This window comes from Geotrypetes seraphini, chromosome 1 (assembly GCF_902459505.1).
Source record: "Geotrypetes seraphini chromosome 1, aGeoSer1.1, whole genome shotgun sequence".
In the NCBI taxonomy this organism is placed as follows: domain Eukaryota; kingdom Metazoa; phylum Chordata; class Amphibia; order Gymnophiona; family Dermophiidae; genus Geotrypetes; species Geotrypetes seraphini.
Window position 1 is genome coordinate 451,837,918 of NC_047084.1, and position 23,989 is coordinate 451,861,906.

The following is a 23,989-nucleotide window of genomic DNA, read 5'->3' on the forward strand; positions in this document are numbered from 1 at the left end:
AGTGCATGCAAATAGATCTCATGCATATTCTTAGGGGAAATCCTGAAAACCCGACTGGATTGCGGCCCTCAAGGAGGGACTTTGACACCCCTGCCTTAGAGGGAGCATTGATGCATACTTTTAATCATTCTGGAGATGACAATTTTCAGCCTGGAGAATTTCCTTTGAAATTTTATTGCCTTTTTGAAGGAATTCACTAAAGTGGTGTTCAGCAAGAATAAGTCAAATCATAGATAATTACAAAAGTATTTAGTTCATATTCAAAGAAAGGCAAATATCATTTTATGTTGCTTTTTTCCCATTTACAAAGCAATACGATGCTCATATTTTGCTTTTCTTTCCTTTATATCCAGAAATCACTTTATTAGATGCAAAAATGTTACAGCATAGATAAGAACTCAATTGTCCTATTGGGAGTGACAGGACATTACAGGCTCATGCAATTGAAAGCAGACTGGCTCATAGGGCAAGGCATATATAGCCTGTTTAGCTTGACTCCTACCCCATGGTGTGCTTGTCGAACAGGTATTCTGCCATGCCATTCTGTAGTGCTCCCATTCTGTGCAGGTTAGTCACATGGTCACCAAGCTCCTTGATGGCCTTAACTTGCTCATCCAGGTAATTCCTATCCGTTGACAGGAGTGACGGGTTCACATTCTTCTCTAGCTGCAGAGCACAGTCCATTGCCTCCACACCACTGCCCCATTCATCCCGTTCTGGTTTCCTGATATCATGCAAGACAATACGGCCACCTTTCTGGTTCTGAAGCTTCATCAGTTTTTCAGCATGCTCTCGTTTCTCATGGGACTGGTGCAGGAAATACTTGGCAAAATTCTTCAGAGCAATATCATCTCTATCAAAGTAGTAAGACATGGAGAGATAGACGTAGGAGGCGAACAGCTCCAGGTTGATCTGCCAGTTGATGGCCGCTTCGCAGTCCTGGTGATAGTTCTGTCTCACTTGGGAGCTCATGGCACTGAGTGGGAGTCACAGGCTAACGAGACCTCACGAAGAAAATGGATACCGCGGGGGGAGCCCTGGGCATAGCTTCAGATAGAAGAAACAGGTGGACTTGTTGCCGCGTGTACTCGAGGGATCGAGTGTTGCGTTCCGTTCAAGCACTGTTGAAGCAGGAACGCCCGAGCCGATGCTCATATTTTTCTGAATTCACACTCTGGATGCACCATCTGGAATAGGGGTGTCAAAGTCCCTCCTCAAGGGCCGCAATCCAGTCGGGTTTTCAGGATTTCCCCAATGAATATGCATGAGATCTATTTGCATGCACTGCTTTCATTGTATGCTAATAGATCTCATGCTTATTCATTGGGGAAATCCTGAAAACCCGACTGGAATGCGGCCTTTGAGGAGGGACTTTGACACCCCTGATCTGCAAGATTTCACTCTTTGGGATGATCCGCCCTTGGAATTTCTGGTATATGCATTGCATGACATGTGAAGAGCAGTTCTTTAAGCTGTCACCTAATGTAAGGTGCCAAATACACACACACACAGGTTTATAGAATATTAGCACATACACATATCATTGGTGCCAGTAAATGCCATTTATGAGCTTAGGTGATGTTTTATCAAGTAGGCATCAAATTCACTTAGTATGTATCTACAAGTGTGGCGGAGCATGGGCAGGCCATGGGTATGTTGTCACAGGCCACATGCCTACATTATACAGTTTTGTGCTTTGCATGGCACACCAGCCACAGACTGGCCATAAATGGGCACACCAAAGCATTTACACTAGTGTTTTATAATGTTGTCTTTATTTGATATACTGCCTTTCCTCTGCAGATATCAAAGCGGTTTCCAAGTTTCTTAATACTTGATATACTGTCTATCAAGCTTTAGCTAAACAGTTTACAAGTTTTATATAAAATATAACTTAAAAAAAATTAAAGCTATATAAAGTATGATAAAAGAAAAACATAGAAACATGATGGTAGATATAGGCCAAATAGCCCATCTAGTCTGCCCATCCACATTAACCATTATCTCTTTCTCTGAGAGATCCCACGTGCCTATCCCAGGCCCTTTTGAATTCAGACAGTCTCTGTCTCCACTACCTCTTCCGGGAGACTGTTCCATGCATCTACCACCCTTTCTGTAAAAAAGTATTTCCTTAGATTACTCCAGAGCCTATCACCTCTTAATTTCATCCAATGCCCTCTTATTGCAGAGTTTCCTTTCAAACAAAAGAGACTAGACTCATGCGCATTTACATTACGTAGGGGGGTTTATGCTACATTGACTAGTAAGCAGGTACTCTTAAGTATTTTCCTTATCTGTCCCGGTGGGTTCACAATCTAACTATAGTACCTGAGACAATGGAGGGTTGAGTGACTTGTCCAGGGTCACAAGCAGTGACACTGGGCTTGAACCCACAACCTCAGGGTGCTGAGTCAGTAGCTTTAACCACGAGGCTACTCCTTCACTCAATGGCATAGGTGCATCGAAGTACTGATACAGATCTGGTGCTAAGTGCACCCCATTGTGCTCATGCTAAGCTGCGTTGGAGTCCTCCAACTGCACTGCTGCCAGTGGAGGGTGATCCTTCAATATCATTTTTCCAATTGCAATACACAGGCAGGTGCCCTGGAATCCTGCAGAGCTTTCCTGTCCTTCGGTATTGAAAATGACAGTGTACAGGAATGTAGGTAGAGGACTCCAGCTCAGCTTAGAAGGAACACCTGTGCCTGTATCGAGACACCAAATTATAGAATTGTCTCAATGTACTTTTAGATGCATTGAGGAAGGCTACTTTTTCAGTCAGCTGACCAACATGCACTTTTTATCCAAGAAACCCACCCTGAAAACTGACCTCCAAATGTAAATGAATAAATGCAAAAACCCAAAACTTAATGTTATACAAAAAAGTGCCTGAGTCCCAGCAGCGATTGATGGTATTCTGGTAAGAGAGTTTATGGCAGCATTAGCAATTTGATAAAAGTGCTTCTTGTCTTATAGTGTCTCTGGAGAAAGATGTGACTTTCATTGAGCACTTTTTTATTACATTAACCCCCCTCCCCTTTTATGAAGCCGCGTTAAAGTTCTTTTATCTATTAAGGCTCCTTTTACGAAGCCGCGCTAGGGCCTTAACGCGCGGAATAGTTCACGCTAAATTGCCGAAGCGCTAGCCGCTACCGCCTCCTTTTGAGCAGGCGGTAGATTTCCAGCTAGCGTGCGCTATAGCACGCGCTAATCCGCTGCGTGCAATAAAACCGCTACTGCGGCTTTGTAAAAGGAGCCCTTAGTGTTTCTTCATTCTAACCAGACTAAAAACAGTTTTAGGCATTGCTAGGGGCACGTTTTGGTGGAGCGGCAGCTTAGTTGTGATGAACACACAGATTTCATAAGACAGGTAACAGGAATAAATGCACTGTCTTCAGACTAGCTATAAATTTATGCAAGAGGATTTATGTGCGGTTGGGTGCTTATTTTATAAATGCATAGAGGCACCTACAGTATGTTGCCTTCATAAATAAGTGGGGTAAATACTCAAAGCGATTTAATCGGGCAGAAGATCCTGCCGGGATAAATTGCCTGTGTGGGGCTACCCAGTGGCACTTACCTGAATTCAGCCAAAACTATGTTGTGGGCATTCAGAGGCAGAAAACACAGTCCTATCAGTCCGGTTTAACTTATCCATTAAGAGCTGAATATTGGCCCTTAACTTGATAAGTACTGTCTATTCACATCTACCCAGATATTCAATAACAGTGCCTGGAAATGGCTCAGCCTTGAATATTCAGGCATAAAGCTAGTGACAGAAAAAATTGCTGGCTTCCACACAGGGCATTTTTTAGTTACTTTGATATGCGTGCCCTTTCATAAAATTATCCCCTTTATGAATATTTCTGGACTTGTTGATGGCTCTCCAAGAACAAAACTTGACACCTCTGCGATAGGGGTGAGATCATGAATCAACAGAATAGGTATAGCAAGAATGAATAAGTATAAACACAGGAAGAGCCTTTCGTGTTATAGAACTGGTAGGAATGTAGGGGGAGGGGGGAACATGATGAAAATGAGAATATAAGGTCCATCAAACCCAGTATACTGTTTCCAGTAGTGGCCAATCCAGGTCACAATTCCAGAGTTTAATTACATGTTGAGCGAAGAAATATTTTCTCCAATTTGTTTCAAATTTACTACTTAGTAGCTTCATTGTGTGGGCCCCCATCCTAGTATTTTGGGAAAGAACATAAGAATTGCCGGGTCAGACCAGTGGTCCATCATGCCCAGCAGTCCACTCCCGCTGCAGCCCTTAGGTCAAAGACCAGTGCCCTGAGTCTAGCCTTACCTGCGTACATTCTGGTTCAGCAGGAACTTGTCTTTGTCTTGAAAGAGTAAACAAGTGATTCACATCTACCCTTTCCACTCAAAGACCTCTGTCATATGTATCTCCCCTGAGCCATCTCTTCTCTAAGCTGAAGAACTCTACCCACTTTGGCCTTTGCTAATAAGTAAGTCGACCCATCCCCTTTATCATTTTTGTCATTCTTCTCTGTACTTTTTCTAATTTTGCTATATGTGCACTGTTTTGTTGTATAGTTGTGTAACTGACACATCTGCTTTTGTTTTCTCTGTTAAATAAAGATATTTAAAAATAAACAAAGGAAAAAGCCCCAGGGTAAAGGCAACTAGTCTGATTTGTACCCTAAGCTGGTGAGATTTTCCACCTTCCTTTGGAACCTGAAGATGAGAAAGACAGAAGAAAGGACAGGAGACATATGTATACACGCCAAGAAAAACAAATTTTTTTTTTTTAAATTTATGAAGCATCAAATTATACACAATATGTACAAAAAGACAAAAAGTCAGTCCAGATTGCATTTTTCTCTTTTAGTCCTCCCTGGCCCATTCCTGAAACTATCAAACCCAGCCCCAGCAAAAATATATAAAGAGGCAATGCTTTATCTGACTGTAAAAACCCGTCTCTGGCCTTGCCACATGCCTCCTGGTGCCTTACACGAGGTACAACAGCCAAATCCATTGTGTTGGGAAGCTCTATACTCTGTAGGATGTGTTATATACATTTATATATAGAATTCTAGAGCCATTAATCTGTACAGCAGCAATTGATTAACACGGGTGCAAACAAGTGTGTGTTGTGGTGGGAGGAAGAAATGGTCACACTGCAGAGGTGCATGCTAGGGAGAGAGGAAGACATCTGTTTGTTCAATAGGAACAGGGTAAACAAAACTGGAGGCAGGGTGAGGAGATACCTTCCACACCCCACTCTCCCAAGAATACCACAGCAAGACCACCCTCGTGGGATGAGAGGAGGACAGAGAACTGTGCCTAGGCTATCATCTGAAGAATGGACACAAATCTTAGGTGGGAGTAAAAATTTGGGTAGATCTGTGGGGGTGGAGCCAGGGGGGTGGAGGGGAATGCTCCCAGGCCAGCCCTCAAGCTGCACAACACTGTTATAATGCCACATGATATACCATTAGGTGATCTGCGCATGTGCTACAATGTGGATGACATGTCAATACTGTTTTGCACATCATGGGATCCTTTTTCACAAAAAAGCGGTCCCAATACGGCAGAACGCAGCAGTTTTACACATGGTTAATGAGAATACAAGCTCTCCCACCCAGCATTTTTCAGAGAGGCATGTGGTTTACCTGTCCAACAGAACACTCTTATAGCAGACAAACTGCCTCCTTGGCCCTACGACCACAGAGAACTTCTTAAAAGGGAGCGTGATACCGTTTAATTCACTAGGTAGCCCTAGCAATGTCTTATGTTGTGCAGCTCCTCTAACACGTTTCCTAACATAGTTCATTTTTTTTCTCTTCCAATATGTTTCAGGAGCACAATATTAGACATGCTATTGAAGGAATCACTAGTTATACAGAAACACAGTATTAGAACAGAAGGACATCAGGCTCCGTCTCTGGCTGTATTCAAATCTAGACTCAAAGCCCACTGCTTTGAAGATGCTTTCAATTCCAAACTCCAACCCACCTTCAATATCTGTCTTATCATTCCCTCTGTAACTCTCCAACCTGAGCAGGGTGTATTGATGCGCCTTCTTGTCCAGTTTGTCTGTCTTGACTAGATTGTAAGCTCTTTTGAGCAGGGACAGTCTCTTCAACGTTTTGATGTACTGTGTATGTCTAGTAGCAGCTATAGAAATGTTTAGTAGTAGTAGTAAGGACAAACTAGTCAACTCAGACAGCACAGATACTTACCGTAACAGTTGTTATCCAGGGACAGCAGGCAGATATTTTCAACATGTGGGTGACGTCACCGACGGTGCTCCGCAGCGGACAGCCTCGCAAGCAGACTTGCTTGAAGATCTTTTAAGAGCTTGCGAGTGCCTTCCCGCCCGAGTTAGGGCACGCGTCTCCTGTGAGGTACCTCAGTTCAGATAACTAGCTAAGAAGCCAACCAGGGGAGGTGGATGGGTTGCGAGAATATCTGCCTGCTGTCCCTGGATAACAACTGTTACGGTAAGTAACTGTGCTTTATCCCAGGACAAGCAGGCAGCATATTCTCAACATGTGGGTGACCTCCAAGCTAAGCATAATGGGATGGAGGGAAAGTTGGCAAATTAAGAAAACAAATTTTGTAAAATTGACTGGCAAAAATGGCCGTCCCTTCTGGAGAAAGTATCCAGACAATAATGAGAGGTGAAAGTATGAACCGAGGACCAAGTGGCAGCCCTGCAGATTTCCTCAATAAGAGTTGATCTGAGGAAAGCTACAGACGCCGCCATTGCTCTAACTTTGTGGCTCATGACTTGACCCTGCAGAGGGAGATCATCCTGAGTATAGCAGAAGGAGATGCAAGTAGCCATCCAGTTAGATATGATTCGCTTCAAGACAGGATGCCCCAACTTATTTGGATCGAAGGAGATGAAAAGTTGTGGGGCTGTTCTGTGAGGTTGAGTGTGTTGCAAGTAGAAAGCCAAGGCACGTTTACAGTCCAAAGTATGAAGCGCAACTTCTCCAGGGTGAGAATGAGGCTTTGGAAAAAAATACTAGACGAACAATAGATTGATTAATATGAAATTCTGAGACAACTTTAGGCAAGAATTTTGGATGAGTGCGGAGGACCACCTTGTCATGGTGGAAAACTGTGAAAAGTGGATCTGCAACCAAGGCTTGTAACTCACTGACTCTTTGAGCAGACGTGAGGGCAATGAGAAAGACGACTTTCCAAGTGAGATACTTGAGATGAGCCTTATCATTGGTTCAAATGGAGGCTTCATCAATTGAGCCAGGACGACATTGAGATCCCAGACCACTGGAGGGGGTTTGAGTGGTGGAGTGACATTGAAAAGTCCTTTCATGAAGTGAGAAATCACAGGATTTGCAGACAGAGGTTTCCCCTCAAGAGGCTGATAGAAAGCAGTAATCACACTAAGGTGGACTCGGATAGATGTAGATTTGAGGCCCGAGTGTGATAAGTGAAGTAAATAATCCAAAACTGAAGCCAAGGAGGTAGATAAGGGCTCCATGTTGCGAGTAGTACACCAAGCAGAAAATCTAGTTCACTGAGGTATGCGAAGGTGAAGTCTGGTGAAAGGAGTCACGTGAACTGTAGAGGCCATGTGACTGAGTAGAATCATCATTTGTCTTGCTGAAAATGATGCGAGAGGAATCACTTGATGGCAAAGGCAAATAAGAGCATCTCGACGTGGTTGAGGGAGGAACGCTCTGAGCTGGACAGTGTCCAGAATGGCCACAGTGAACTGAAGAGTTTGAGAGGGGTGCAACTGGGATTTTGGAAAATTGACTTTGAACCCCAGACATTGGAGGAACATAATAGTCTGTCGGGTCGCTGCAATAACCCCTTGTTGAGAGGGGGCTTTGATGAGCCAGTTGTCCAGGTATGGAAAAACTTGAAGACCCTGGGTACAGAGGGCTGCAGCCACCACCACCAGACACTTAGTGAAAATTCTGGGGGATGAGCGAGTCCGAAAGGAAGAACTCTGTATTGAAGATGAAAATTCCCCACCCAAAATCTTAAGTATCTGTGAGAGGCTGGATGGATTGTGATATGAGTGTAAGCCTCTTTGAGATCCAGAGAGCATAACCAATCCCCCTGATCCATCAGGGGATACAAAGTTGGTAAAGAAAGCATCCGAAACTTCACTTTGACTAGAAATTTGTTGAGGGCTCTGAGATCCAGAATGGGTCTCAAATCCCCCGTCTTCTTTGGGACTAGAAAATAACGGGAGTAAAATCCCATGTCCCATTGGTTCAAGGGAACTTCCTCGACTGCTCGAAGGCGAAGAAAAGCCTGAGCTTCCTGAAGAAGAAGGGGAAGTTGCGACGAACTGGAAGGAAACTCTCTTGGAAGGAGATCTGGAGGTACTTGAAGAAAGTGAAGTGAGTATCCCTCCCAGAGGATGTTGAGAACCCAGAGATCTGAGGTGATCAGCTCCCACTGGTGAGAAAAATGGTGAAATTGACCTCCAATGTGCAGAAGAGAAGTTTGATGGAGGGAGACTGGTATGCTCAGACTGAGAATGTCAAAAAGACTGAGCCAGTTTAGACGCAGCAGAAGTCTGAGGTTTCTGCTGCGGTGAACATCTAGGAGGAGGCCTGGAGAAAGCTGGCATCGTTTTTTGAGGATAACGACGTGGTGGAGGCTTGTAAGGCCGAACAGGAGGAGTTTTAGGCTCAGAGTCCAGCATCATGGTCACCGAGGCAAGTAAAGAAAACTTTTGGGTTTTTTTTTTTTTAGAAAAAAGATAAAAATCGCATGGGCACAGCGACTAAGAGAAAATAACAAAGCCGCAGTGTGAGAAGGTAACGAAAAGCTGCAGAGCTGAAGTGGACTTCTCGGCTCTGCAGAAAACGTTGAACTGAGGTACCTCACAGGAGACGCGTGCCCTAACTCGGGCGGGAAGGCAGCGCAGCACTCGTAAGCTCTTAAAAGATCTTCAAACAAGCCTTCTTGCGAGGCTGACCGCTGTGGGGCTCCGTCGGTGACGTCAATCACATGTTGAGAATATGCTGCCTGCTTGTCCTGGGATAATATCAATGTCTGCCTGCTTACTGTGTCAATTCTATAAAGGGCGCTAAAGGTTAGATCGCTAAAAAATCTGAGCACTAAGACAGGGTTCCATAACAGCAATTTTGAGTTCCAAATCCATTATAGAATACTAGTGTAGGTGCTCCCACTCACACCACGTGCATGCCCAAAGGTGGTGCAACTGACAATATTCTAAAAGGTGGGTGCATTTGGCAAAAATCCCATGGTCCGTCCATGCCCCTTCCCACATAAAGGTCTCCTTGCAGTTAGGTTTTAGAACACTTAGGCGTCAAGTTACAGAATAGCACCTAGGGGTGTCAAAGTCCCTCCTCGAGGGCCGCAATCCAGTCGGGTTTTCAGGATTTCCCTCAATGAATATGCATGAGATCTATTTGCATGCACTGCTTTCATTGTATGCTAATAGATCTTATGCATATTCATTGGGGAAATCCTGAAAACCCGACTGGATTGCGGCCCTCAAGAAGGGACTTTGAGACCCATGACCTAGGGGCACTTACACACAGTGGCGTAGCAAGGGTGAGAGGTGCTTCTTCCCCGCCCCTCCTTCCCCCCATATCTCTGGTTGTTCACCGCCAAAAGCAACAAGAACTTCAACATGATCCTCACGATCCTGTTGGCTCTACCTCTGATGTCACTTCCTATGCGCGGCACCCAGAAGTGATGTCTGCAGAAGAGACGATGTGGTCACGAGGAGCACTTGGAAGTTGTTGCTTGTGGCGGTGAACCAACTAGAAGTACAGGGGAAAGGAAAGGGGGCGTGTGTGTGGCAATGGGAGGAGTGCGAAGAGACAGGGGGTGGAGAGGAAGAGTGGTGCCGGCGCCCTCATCATGGCACCTGGGGCGGATTGCCCCCCCCACCCCCCTTTACTATACCACTGCTTACGGTGTCCAGTCAAAAGCGTGCGAGACAATCGTGCACGGACAAACTCGCCCAATTGCAAGCAGGACGTCAGTGCATTGGACTTCGACAGTAGTTTAAAGCGCTCCGTGGTGTGTGTGGGGGAACCCCCCACTTTACTTACAAATGTTGGCACTCCCGTTGGGGAGTGGGGAACCCTCCACCCATTTCAGAGGAAATAGTAATTTTCTCCTACAAAACAGGGAAAAAGGCTGTTTCCTTTGTAATGGGGGGTTCCCCTCCCCCAATGGGAATGCCAATATTTCTAAGTAAAGTGGGGGGTTCCTCCCCCACACCCCCCTCGGACCACTTTAAAATACTGTTGAAGTCCAGCGCGCTGATGTCCTGCGTGCAATTGTCTGGGCGGGTTTGTCCGCGTGCGATTGTCTCGCACGGTTTCATCTATGAGCCCTGCTTACACTCATACCTGCTGCTTCATCCCTGTTTTGGTGTGTAACTACCAGTACAGTGCATAAGTTATGCACCAACTTGGCACCTAAAGTTTTTGCGCACTGTACAGAATGAGGAGTTATCATGCTATCACAGGTCTTAATCTACGGTTGACTTCCTCTTCTACTGCTGGAGCTGGCTCCATTAGGCAGACAGCTCTTTGGGGCAGGCAGAGAGCAGCTGCATTCAAAGCAAAGCAATAGCTCCTGATGGCCACACAAAGGTGCACCAGTACACAATTTTCCTCACAGGGAGAGAGAGCAATGTTCACCTGGTTAAATGGCTTTTGAAAACTGTACTCTTTGGGAATCGTTTTATTAGCAACTTCAGCATGTGGAAGTGTTTTACATGCCCACCTAGGTGCTTCTAAAATTGCCAAGGGTATATATGAATAAAAGAAGTAGTACATGATTTCATACCACATACACGTTAATGCAGGGGCAGATTGACACTTATGAATGAACAAAAACAAACCAGAGAAACAAATCTCCGTCGACGGATCAACGATGCACACAATGACAGGGTTTATGAAAACACAAACCAACCAGTAGTGTTCAGAAATTTATTGTTTACAAGGGCTTCACTCAATACAATCATATTTCAGCTACGAAGCCTGCTTCAGGAGTCTTACAACCTTCTATCCAAATTGGAACAGTCCACATGGAGAGCAATAACTATTATAAAGCTGTGTCTTTACAAGTGAATATAATCATTCGTTTCTTCACAAGCCTGTGAGGTCCCCAAAACACCAAGGGGAGTCTCTTTGAGGCTTCACAGGCTTGTAGTGAATATATTCATTCATAGACCCAGTTTTATAACAGCTATCATTCTCCATATGGACTGTTGCTATTTGGATATAAAGCTTTAGACTGCTGAAGCTGTCTTCATAGCCGAAACACAATTCGAGTTGAGTCACTCTGTTGAAAACAATAAAAGTTTCTCAACACGACTGGTTTGTGCTTTCGTCAACCCTGCTATTGTATGCATCATGTATTATAAAATGTACGCTCCTGCTTCAAAGCCAGTGTGACTCTGTGTGAGAGCGTTTGAGAAGGATGTTTTTATAAAATAACTATAAAAATTGGGTCTTATGTATGGTGAGACTAAATTGATCAATACCAATAAATAGTTAATGTGTATAGGACCTCAGAAAGTCTTGGGTCTGTTGCAGAATATCAGATTTTACTGCTTCAGAAAGCCCTCTCTTCCAGTCATTAGTCACCAGTCATCCATGAAAATTTAATACCAAAGAAAAACATGCAAACTTTCTCAAAAGCTCCAGTTGATTCTACAGTTCTATTATATAAAAGTTTAGGTGTGCCTAATTGCCCTTATATTGTAGAACTGGTGCTAAGCATACCCCATAGTGGCATCTACATCTTGTTACACAAAGTTACAGAATTGGCCCCCTTAGTGTTTTATTTGTATAAAATATATAAGGATGAGAAATGGCAGAGCAACGGTTTCTAAAATGGCAATGGACAGTAGGATCAACTAGAACTCTTGACAAAGTATGCCTTTTTGTTCGTATTAAATATTCATGGACTGGAGATCAATGATCAGAACAGAGAGCTTTCTGAAGCAGTGAAATCTGCTATACTACAATACAGATGAGATATTCAGCTCCAACAGCATACCAATGCTGATGTGAAGCAGATTTGAAATTTATACCTGCTTTGCAAATAATGTAAATGTGCAATAGGTGTACATCACAACTCCATTTCTGTTCCACACAAATATGCTTCGGGAATGCCTCTGAGCAGTAAAAGTAGGTGCAACTTTCTATGCACATAAAAGATAATTTTATAAATTGGTGCCTTAAGATAGATGTCAATTATGTGCATAAGTCTGCTAGCTTCCACTTCATTCAGATTGAAGAGGAATGACAGGGGTTGCTATACAATTAATTTTGAAGAATTGGAAAACTTGGGATAGGCTAAACTATAATTTTTGGTGGGAGTCTGTATGCCATATTTTTAAAATGGAACGGATGTTGGCTGTACAGCAGGGAAATTCTAAGAAATTTTCAAAGGTTTGGGAACCATTGATGACTTATTGTAAAAATTGATCTTATTAATGTTCATTTATTATACACATCTAGGGTGGGAGGGCAGGGTGGGGATTTATAAGGTTATTTTTTTAAAGTCATAATACTATTGATAGGCTTTAAAGAGTTAAGTTTATAGAGTATTAATTAAAGGGATGGGAGGGTTAAAATGTTCATTTAGGTATACTTGTTAGTGTAGTAAAGTGCTTTTATTGTATTATTTATATATGTTTATTTGTTAATGCACTATGATTGTTTTTAAATTGAATAAAGTATATCAATTATGTACATAAGTTATTATGTGTGTGATTGGTGCCACTAATTGTCAATTATATGGGGAAGGGCTGGGCACTATTCTTTAACATCCATGCCAAAATCACTTAGGACCTGATTCTGTACAGTGCAAAGTTGACCCCGCAAATCTGTGCACATGCTACTTAATAGTTTAACAAGCCAATCAGCGTCGATAATTGGCAATTAACAAGTAATAATTGGCACTAAGTAGAATTTACGCACAACTTTCTAAGCATATTCTATGAAGTGGTGTGTGGAAATTCTAGTGTGCGGATCTCAAAAGGGGATGAGGCCAGGGAGGAGCATGGGTAGGTCATGGGCATGCCTAAAAGTTAAGCACAATGTTATAGAATATGCCTGATCTGTGCACAACTTAAACACAGGCATTTAGGCCTGGTTTTCATTGGCCTAAATGGGTGCCCCTAAACATTAGTTACGTGGACAGGCGCTATCTAATCTAATCTAATCTAATCCTTAGGTTTGTATACCGCATCATCTCCACGTTCGTAGAGCTCGACGCGGTTTACAGTAGGAGAAATAGGAAGGAACTACAACAGAGGGTTAGAGGTAGAAGTGTGAAGAAAATTTAGAGGACTTGGGATGCCAAGATATAAGAGTTTCCTTGATTCCTAAGTTGGAGGGAGACTTACATTTTTTGAGAAAAGCCAGGTTTTCAGATGTTTGCGGAAAACTTGGAGAGAGCTCAAGTTCTGAAGAGGGGAGGTAAAGTTGTTCCAGAGCTCAGTGATTTTGAAGTGGAGGGAGATCCCTAGCTTTCCTGTGTGGGAAATGCCTTTTAGCGAGGGGAAAGATAGTTATGTATGATTATATACACTAGAACCAAGCGCTGTCCTTTTCGGCACATAAATGTGAGGGGGTACAAATATGGGTATGTCTCTGGAACACGGAGAGTAACTATAATACTATAAGTAACACACCCTTCAGAGCACATTTAGGTGCCAACAGTTACAACTGCCATTGACTTGGCATAACTGCTGGCATTTAATTCTAGGCAAACCCATGCCAACTTTCCTAAGATGCCATTAGAGAATGGGTGCTACATCTTGGGCGCCAATTTACAGAATTGCCACCATAACGTCTATGTGCATATGCTATTGTGCAAAGTTATAAAAGGCATTTTTGCTGTGTAAAACTGGGTTAAAAGTGGAAAAAGCCTATTATAAAATTGTACGGTGATATATGCACATATGTGTCTGTACTGCAATAAGATTGTGTGTTCTTATGCATATGCTACATTTAGGGCTTCCTGGAGGTGTAGCTGGAACAGAGCAGGGGTACGGTTGCCAATAAACATTTGTGTTTTATAAAATACACAAGTGGGTGTGTTGAGAACATGCACAAATTTACACTAATTTTAGAGCAGGTCCAGATGTGAGCATTAGCTTGCCACAGGGGCTAGTTCTGGGAGGTTATTTCATAAAGGCACATAAGTGATTAGCGAGATAAGATCAAAGTTCAAAACTTAAAGGAAATAGTGCTTTAACATCTCTATAAGAAAGATTAAAGTACAATAAAGAAAATTTAGAAAACATAAATTGTTAGCTCTTATTGCATTCTCAGCCTTTTCCACTTTTGTTTCTAACAGTAAATTGCCCTTAACTAACCTCTAGCAAACACCAGAAAGATCTTTTTTTTTCCCTAGGAAGTGTCTATAATCAGTGGTTCTTAACCCTGTCTTGGAGGACCCCCAACCAGTCGGGTTTTCAGGATATCCCTACTGAATATGCATGAGAGAGATTTGTATAGAATGGAGGAGACAGGCAATCAAATAGAACGAGTTTTATATGTGGAACATTGCTGCATATCAAGCCTCCTATGGATCGTTACAAATGCAGGCTTTTCCTTATTATGACAGGGATAGCGATGCAAATGATAACACGCAATTGGAAAAATTGCAACCGCCTCAACGTTTCGTTTTGGTGGGCCAGTTTATGTTTAGGTTATAAATATGAAAAGATGAATGTTGATATGTTGGGCCATAGCAAAGTATTTAAATTGGAGTGGGGCCCGTTGACATCCTTTGTTAATTCAGCATAATTGTCTTTATTTAATTTTCTGTTTATTTTTATGCATATCCAGGACGGGGTGGGTGGGGGATATCTTTTTTGGTTTATTTCTTTATTGAATTGCTGGAAGGAAGGGGAGGGATATTTTTCTGCTGTATTGTTATTGATGGAATTTAAGTGCTTATGTTGATTCTTAATGTTTGTATGGCACTTTGTATTAGTTTTGAAAATTAATAAAGATTTTTTTTTAAAAAGTGTATGTGTGGGGAATGTAAAGTGAATGTGTTTTATGACTGTAGTGGATTATCAAGATTAAAGTTGATGATTATAATTAAATGATAAGGTTTATATAGACAATTCAGAGTTTAGAAAATTAGAGTATAGTACAGTGATTGAGGGGTGTAGGTAACTTTAGCTTCATGTGAGAGGGGAATGAATTGAAGTGAAGCTATTGGACAGTTATCTCACCATATTATATTAATTGAGTATGCATATTCACTAGGGAGAGTGTGGCACAGTGGTTAAAGCTATAGACTCAGCACCCTTGCAGTTGTGGGTTCAAACCCATGCTGCTCCTTGTGATCCTGGGCAAGTCACTTAAACCCCCATTACCCCAGGTATATTAGATAGATTGTGAGCCTCCAGGACAGACAGGGAAAAATGCTTGAGTACCTAAATAAATTCATGTAAACCATTCTGAGCTCCCTTGGGAGAACCCAACTAGCTGAGACAAGCTTGAGAACCACTGGGCATAACGATGGAAAATAATATATTTTCTTTGATTCTGCCCAATTAAAGGAGATAATAGTCAGGAAGCTAGGGCAGTAAATGTACCCCTTTAATCAGGTATGCTTTTTTTGTTTCTAGCTGTTTGAAAACTTGTCTCATCGTTATTCCTTCTTCAGTCTAATCACCAGTCCATAGGTGTGCTGTTGGAAATGAAGGTCCATTATGTACAAATGTGCAAACCTATTTTTAATACTTTAAAGTACAAAATCCAATTATATATGTTTAAACTAGGGGCCTGAAAATTAATTGAGAGGAACACAAACTGAAGGTTCTTCTAAGGGACCCAATATTCTTGTCCTGGCTTATCCCTTTGGTTCTGTCCCCAACACGCTTGAATTCCACCACTGCTTTTGTTCCTATAACTTTTACTGCAAGTCTATTCATTACCCTTTCAGTGGAAAAAGTCATTTTAAAAATTCCTTTAAAACTGTCTCTTTTCATCTTCACATGATGGCCCTTTGTCCATGAGCTTGTCATTCTACTTGAAAATACTTCCTTCTGCTACTTGTATAGAAACTCTGAATATTTGTATTAGAACTCCCCTTTCCCTTCTTTCTTCTAAAAGCTGTTTCATTGAATAACACTCAAGTAAAGTGAGTGAATCACAGACACAGACGACTGGAAGGGCGCATCAAGAAGCACCAAAAGATCAACTAGAGTCTTACAAATCTCAGCAATACTTCAGACCATGCATCCCCTTGCTTCCAGATAGCATCAGGTATAGGTGAAACAGCCCGGAGTAATTGTTTGTCTAGCTGGCTTTTTAAAACCACCTCATTCCTGTGCCTAACATCACATTTTAGTTGCATGCTGAGGGAGGGGGTAGAGATGAAAATGATGATAGAATTCAAAAAAGCATGGGATGAACACAGAGGATCTCTAATTAGAATATGAATGGGTAAGCTTTCATGGTCTGAATCCCGCAAAAGGAGATGGTTTGGATAGGCTGGAGTGAGCTTCAAAAGCAACTCCAGTTGTTGGGACCTAAGGACAGCACTGGGTGGACTTAATCTAAGGTCTAGGGCCCAGAAATAACAAATTAAAAAGACATTTTAATTTAATCATAAAATTGTAATGCATGTAATTACAAGGCAGACTGGATAGACTGTTTAGGTCAGGGGTGTCAAAGTCCCTCCTCGAGGGCCGGAATCCAGTCGGGTTTTCTGGATTTCCCCAATGAATATGCATTGAAAGCAGTGCATGCAAATAGATCTCATGCAGATTCATTGGGGAAATCCTGAAAACCCGACTGGATTCTGGCCCTCGAGGACCGACTTTGACACCTGTGGTTTAGGTCTTTATCTGCAGTCATATACTATGTTACTACAAATAATGCTGCACATTCTTTAGTCAGAGAATGTTATCTTGGGATAATTCACTTCTCCGTGTGCAGAGGTGTGACAAAAGCCATATGCTGTTGTTAAAAAATGAACACTGCCTTTCCTTTTTGTAAGAGAATACAGTCTGCTGTAAGAGGTTCTGCTGTATCTGCCAATCTTGAAAAAAAATCAGCTTCCCCTTTGCCTATCTTTACCTGGGCTCTTGTTCAGGTGGCTTACAGGAACCCAGGGTGTAGAGGCGGGAAACAGGAAGGACTGGGGGGAGTTTGCTAGAAGGTAGGCCAGTAATACCATACTAACTGGTAGCCTGTCCTGTCAACTTATATCAATCCGTGGTGCAAAGTAAAAGATACAAACATTTTAAAAGCATTTTTAAGCCAAATAAACTCCGTCAAATAAAAATATCTTCAAAATACATATTCCATTCACAATTTTTTTTCTTTGTGTTTTTTGTTGTTAAATTCCTAAAACATGGAATTTGTTGCACAGGCAATGAGGGGATGCTCCCTCGTGAGCAAAAATTATACCATTAATTTGTAAAGAATTCTTTAGACATACTGTATAGTTATAACACTGATGGTGAATTATTTTTACCCCTCCTTTTGGGGGTATAAAGTGTACATATGCATATACTTCTATATAAATGTGTTCATAATTTGTTCTTAGTTTTTAAAAGAAACACACTGATAGTGTGATCACTCTCTCAAAGGAGACATTACTATATAAAGGCAAGGGAAACCTTCCATTACCTGGAAGGTGCTAGGGGATCCTTCCCTGAGTGGAGAATGTGTGCGTGGGGAGGGAGGGGGGGCAGAATGTGTAAGCTGCTGTGTGAGGTGGTGGTAGGAGGGGTATATAAGGTGCTGGGGAAACTTCCTTTAGTGGTGATAACCAGGAAAAAGGGGGGGGGAGACAAGGGTATAACAGATCCATTTTTCTATGGAGAGTAGGTTGGAATAAGTTTGTAAGGTACTTGGGTTCCTTCCCTGAGTTGGGATGTGTGTGAAATGCCTTATTGAAGTGGTGACAAGAAAAACTAAATAATTCTCCCTTATGATAAAGCACACATATTCACAGTGCTTCTCACTTTATCAAAATACAGTGGAACCTTGGTTTATGAGCATAATTCGTTCCAGAAGCATGCTCGTAAACCAAAATACTCGTATATCAAAGCGAGTTTCCACATAGGAAATAATGGAAACTCGCTTTGATATGTTTCCCCACCCCCCCGAGACCAGTGGCGCTGCTCCCCACACACTCGCAAAGACCCCCCCTCAGCGCGAACTGGCACCCCCCGCCCGAACAACTTAAACTTATCCCACCACCCCCGTCTGGCACTGGCACACAGCCCACAGGACGAGCTGGTGCCGCTAGAAGATCTTCCTGCTTCTGCCGGCCTTGAGCATGCATCTGTGCATGCTCAAGGACTTCTAATTCTCCCTCTCGTTCGGGCGGGGGGGGGGTGCCGGTTCGAGCGGGGGGGGGCCTTTGTGAGCGGGGGGGAGCGATGCCGGTTATCGGGTGGGGAGGGGGGTGCTCGCAAATCGAGTCAACACTCAGTTTGCAAGACAAGTTTTGCGAGAATGTTTTGCTTGTCTTGCAAAGCACTCGCAAACCGGGTTACTCGCAAACCGAGGTTTGACTGTATTTGTATGATGTAGATCAGGGGTGTCAAAGTCCCTCCTCGAGGGCCACAATCCAGTCGGGTTTTCAGAATTTCCCCAATGAATATGCATGAGATCTATTAGCATACAATGAAAGCAGTACATGCAAATAGATCTCATGCATATTTATCGGGGAAATTCTGAAAACCCGACTGAATTGCGGCCCTTGAGGAGGGACTTTGACACCCTTGATGTAGATGTAGCAAAAATATATATACTCAGATACCCAGAGGTCAAAGAAGACAAGCACCAAATGTGACCTCACCACCTAATCATTGCATATATCTTCATGAGTCTTGAATCTTGAAAGTACTAAATACCTTCTTCAAATTGCACAGCAAAAAATTAAACACAGCACATCTGCTTTAGGCAGATAAGTGTTCTATTTAATTTGAAGAAGATATTTATTACATTTAGTACTTTCAAGATTCAAGACTCCTGAAGATATATACATTGATTCGGTGGTGAGGTCACATTTGGTGCTTGTCTCCTTTGACCTCCGGGTCTCTGAGAATATATATTTTTGCTACATCTACATCATACAAATATTTTGATATAATTCTTTAGGTTTTCTTGTCATTTTGGATTTTTCTCCCTTCTCTTCAAGAAATATTTTCCCTGAATTTTAGTGGGCCCCCAAGACCATGGGAAGTATCGCAGAAAACATCATTAACCAGAGTTCTGGTGATTTTAAATACTGTATTTCACAAGATTTTCAGAATAGACACTCTAGCTGTTGGTTTCAATCATTTTTAGTTACTGATTTATTTATTACAGAAAGTCTATAGAGCTCTGTGCAGGGGATAGTACTGACCACTGTTCCCTCTAAGCTGAACAGGAGCCCTCCACCTATAGTCTTGCCAGTGGGGTGCTGTTTCACAGTCACATTTTCAATAGAGAGGGACAGGCAAGCTCTGCAGGACTTCAGGGAACCTGCCTGTCCTTAGTGAGTGAAAACACAGTATTGAAGCTCCGCTTACAGGGAATAGTGCTACTGACATCTGTGCATAAAGGTTGTCCTTAATGAGTGTGACAATGATTTAAATTTTTCTCTTGGTGATTAAGTGGCTCTTTAAGGTACTTTGTTTCTTCTCTTGAGGAAGGAGCAGTGTATAAGATGCTGAAGGAGTTTGTTGGATGCTGGGAATGCTTCTGGGTTGGCTAAACTGTATAAGGTGCAGGGAATCCTTCTCTCAAAAGTGTGTGTGTTTGTGGGGGGGGGGGGGAACATTGTGAGTCTAAGGTGCTAGAAATTCTGCTCTTGGTGGTAGTAAGGGTTACCTGTGTAAGTGCTGGGGTTCTTCCCCTGGCATGAGGACATGGTATAAGGTGCTGGAGTGCATAAAAACTTGAGATACTTTCCTAGGGCTTGGGGCAAGGGGTAACTGTGCAGGGTGCTGTAGAATCCTTCCTTCAATGATGAGTTAAGGGGTGACTATGTAAGTTTTTGGAAAGTCTGTATGTAAATGGGTTGAGGGGGTTGTAAAAGGTGCTGAGGATTCTTGCTTGGCTGGAGGGAGTGTGTATGGTGGAAGAATACAGTGTGCTTGGGCTCCTTCCTCTTGCATGTGTGCGTGCATACGATGTGAAGGGCCTCTCCCTGGTTGGGGAGGGAGTGCATAAAGTGCTGGGAGTGTATGTGTATGAAAGGAGGGGAGTTACTTACTTGGAATGGGGTGGGGAGAGTGCAGTGAGATTGTGAGGCTTGAGACCACTTCCTTAGTCTGAAGCCCAGAAACCATCCCAACTCACACCCTCCCATTTGTGGTAAGAGTGTTGCTTTGTGTCACAGCTGTGCACTGCACTGCAGAGTATGCTGCACTGCAAGTATGAACTGAACTGCAGGGAGCATTCTGTCTCACAGGCAGGTGCTGCATTGCAGAGTTGCTCTGTATCACAGCTGTGTGTCATGCTGGGACCCACTGGAGGTGACCACCTGAGATTTGTCTTCTATCATGGAGTAATAACAACACACATAATGCATACACGTGCATCTAGGATAAAGGAAACATTGCCCTGCTATACAAAGGCCCCAAAGTAGTAGGCGAAATAGGGGAGGACCGTGCTGCCCACCCACCCGCCCTTTTTAATTCGCATGGCATTCAACAACAAAAATATATGTATACATATACATATTTACATTTTAAAATCCAAACAGAAATCTCTTTCCAAGAAAAGCCAAAGCTACAGCTCCTGAAAGTTTTTCTGACCCGTCACAATGTTAGATCCCACCAAAAGAAAATGGAGGTTGGTGTTATGAAAAGGTTGCTTCCTCATTTCCAGAGGACAGGGACAAGGAAGAGAGCAGAAATAACTCCTTCCCACATCACAAACCAAGTATCAAGAGTCTATTTAACACTTCATCCCCAAATCCAAAAAAGTGGAGATGAAGCAGGAAGACATCTCCCCTCCCTAACAAAGGTAAGCCCAGTCTCCTTGTTTTCTGTCAAAAATTCCTATGTATCCAAAGTTTTCATGCGAGCAGGATGCAGCACATTGTGTAGAATAGTTATTGTTCCATAAGTGCATGGCAGAGTCCCAAAAGGCAGGATGATGACCTGTGTCAATGACCTTGCTGATGATATCTGAAGTTGATCTTCTTGATGAGGTTTCCATTTCATCCCCTGATGACGTTCTCCCATAGGCTCATGATGAGGGGGGCAGAAAGGGAAGAAAAACAAGAAGGGCTGCACCTACAGTTTCTCTGTTCCATGCTGCAATCCTTCTTGGTGTGGTCAGTGGCTTAGGATGAATCTCGGCAAAGTCAGAGCAGCTAAAAGGGTATGAAAATCCCAGTCCCAACACGTGTAGATGTGCTATTGGTGAAAGAAGTTGGGGCTTAGTCCCTTCTGTCTTTCCAATTCTTGCGAGATCCGAAGACACTGGAGGTTGAAAGGATGGTATAGAAGTGCAAGCTTAGGTAGAAGAGGGGGAAGCAAATTCAAGAGCAGCATGAAATTCCCCCCCTCCCCTTCTGTGCAAATCTTTCCCTAATGCCTCACAGCTTTAGGAGAAAAGAATACAAGTTCTCTGAAGGCCCAGCGCAGGAGAGGAGCCAGGGAGCCAAAGTAATGCGGTGACTGGAGATTCACGCATACACATGGCTCACTGGAATGGTGCATAAGTTTGCACATCTCCTGCTGCCCATGAGAAAACTCAGGACCTCCTCAACAATCAATCCTTCCTTCTTCTCAAACCACTGTGCTGATTCTACTAGCAGGCTTGGACTTCGGGTTGGAAGAGACCTGGCCGGGACCCACAGGCTGACCCATGTGGTGTGGAATATGCTGAGGGACAGGTGAGGTAGGGGTGTGAGGCGTGAGTGGGGTGTGAGGGGTGTGGGGTGTGTGTGGGGTGTGTGGAGTGTGTGGAGTGTGTGGGGTATGCGGCGATGGAGGCGGAAGCGGAGGGTAGGAGGGATGAGGAGGGATGGGAGAAAGGGGCGGGACAGGAGATTGGGGATGCTGCATGGTATGTTGAGAGTGCTGCACAGCATGCATGGGATATTGCTGTCGCTGGCCATGTTGGGGTGGTGGTGGTGGTTGCTGCGAGGGAGGTGGCATGGGCGGAAAATGAGAGAAGACAAAGTGCTTGGGTGGCTGCTTCTGCATAGAGTGCTGATGCATGTGTTGAGGATAAGTGTGGCTCAATGGATACTGAGGCATGGGGCTGTAAAGAGACAGTGGCGATGTTGGCTGATTGCTCCCTGGGTGTCTCCCCCCATGCATGGCGTACTGAGGGTGGGGTGAGGTTGGTTGGGGTAGCTGTGGGGGACGCTTCTGCTGGCTGGTCCGCTGCAGGGTGAAGTGCTGGCCACTGGACTGCATGTGGTAACGCTGCTGCTGCTGCTGTTGCAGCTGCAGCGGTGGAGGTGGTGGCTGTGGGGGGAGTGGTGGTTGCTGGGGTGGGGGAAGTGGGTGGTAAGGAGGTGGGGCCTGGGCCATTGCAGGCTGGCTATGGAAGTACTGGGCATGAAGTGCCTGAATCTTGGAGTGGCCGTCAGGCATGCCTAGGGGCCCGTGCAGGTGTGCAGGGGCTGAGCTGGGAAGGTTCTGAAAGGGACCCTTGCCACGCTTGCTCCCAAAGAGGGATCCCAGGAAGGAGGAGGAAGAGTTGGAGCCAGGGCGCTGCATCTTGTACTCTTCTGCTGGGGGAGTGGGAGGTATCCTCTGGTGCGGCCGAGGGCTACTAATAATAGAACCCTGAGAGGAAGGAGAAAGCAATGAAGGGAGAGAAAAAGTTGAAGAAAAGCAGAGAGTCATAAACAGAGAAGGGAAAATAAAGGGAGCGTGAAAGATGGAAACAAAGAAAGAGGCACAAGAATCAAGAAAAAAAGGAGAGAAAGTGAGAGAGTGTATAAATGGGTACACAGAAACAGTGACAAAGAAAGAGTCAGAGAAAAAAAAAAGAGATTAAATTGGATTTAGGGTAAATTCCATTGTGGACATAAACATGCCTAGTCACAGTGCAAAAAAACCCCATAAAAGTAGGTCATTACAACATGCAACACCTTGTGCTAGAAGAGACACCTCTGACATGCACGCACACATGCGCAGTAAACGGACAGACATATGTCAGCACTTCAGCCAGAACACTTTCTCCTACACTGTGTGCCAATTGTGCAGCCAAGAGATGGACTGGAGTGTTTGGAGGGTCTGATTACACATTGTCACAGATGAGCATGGCAGCATCCTGTCACACGAAGCATGCAAAATCTGGGCACATGCTATGTGAGCAATACAGGAAGGGTGCCAGGCAAGCAGGAAAAAAAAAGAGAAGCCTTAGAAAAGATGATGATGGAAGAGGGGTTGAAATGCCCTGTTGTGGGCAAACACTACTCGGGACATGCACTTACTTCCATGGTGCTGTCCAGCGATCCCACGCTATTACGACGCCCTCGCTTGCCTGGAGTGAACACGCAAGCATTAAGAGGAGGCGCTACAGCAAGGGGTAAATACAAATAAATAGGGTAACTGGCGCTCACCTCCAGCCCAGAAGGAAACCACTGGAGTGGAGCTGAACCATTCCAACTGCCTATTTATCATGAGAAAGCAGGGTCCTTGAACCCCAGTCTCTCGTATCTTCAGCAATAGTAAAATTTTGATGTGAACCATAGAGGAAAGCAGGGGAGGGAAACTGCAGCAGAGTCTTTCTCAGATCTTTGAGAGGGCAACAAAGGGCACTCATCACTAATAGGCACAGGGCTTGTTTCTCAAAACTGTAAAGGGGATGTGGGCAAGATCAGAGTTGGATAAAAAGCAGATGAACTATGGCCAGAGGAGGAAGATTATTTATATAATGGAGGAGTAAAAAGCTGTGTCTTCTAGAGAAAGTGAGGCCAGCAGTGAGAGCATAAAGCCACAAGTCAAGAAAGTGCTCAGCAAGCGAGTTCTAATCCCCAACCCTGCCACTGTATGTAATCTCGAGGAAATACATTTTTTGATAGCTCAAAT

At 43.7% G+C, this 23,989-nt stretch overlaps 2 protein-coding genes across 7 annotated transcripts in view; both read right to left on the bottom strand.

The window, feature by feature from the left end:
* Positions 1 to 498: 498 nt before the first annotated feature.
* Positions 499 to 975, bottom strand: LOC117363561 (ferritin heavy chain, oocyte isoform-like). Its single transcript, XM_033951565.1, has one exon. It carries the CDS (start codon positions 970 to 972, stop codon positions 499 to 501), a length of 474 nt encoding a protein of 157 aa, XP_033807456.1. The 5' UTR covers positions 973 to 975.
* Positions 976 to 19,621: 18,646 nt separating this feature from the next.
* IQSEC2 (IQ motif and Sec7 domain ArfGEF 2) overlaps positions 19,622 to 23,989 on the bottom strand; it is a 529,618-nt gene continuing 525,250 nt past the window's right edge. For 3 of the 6 annotated variants that reach the window (XM_033921405.1, XM_033921424.1, XM_033921414.1), the window contains exon 13: positions 22,774 to 23,441. In XM_033921405.1, coding sequence (XP_033777296.1) covers positions 23,371 to 23,441 — 71 coding nt within the window. In that variant the 3' untranslated portion in view covers positions 22,774 to 23,370. Of the gene's footprint in view, positions 22,739 to 22,773; positions 23,442 to 23,989 lie in introns of those variants that run through there. The other 3 variants (XM_033921442.1, XM_033921396.1, XM_033921432.1) reach the window with 3 other exon arrangements.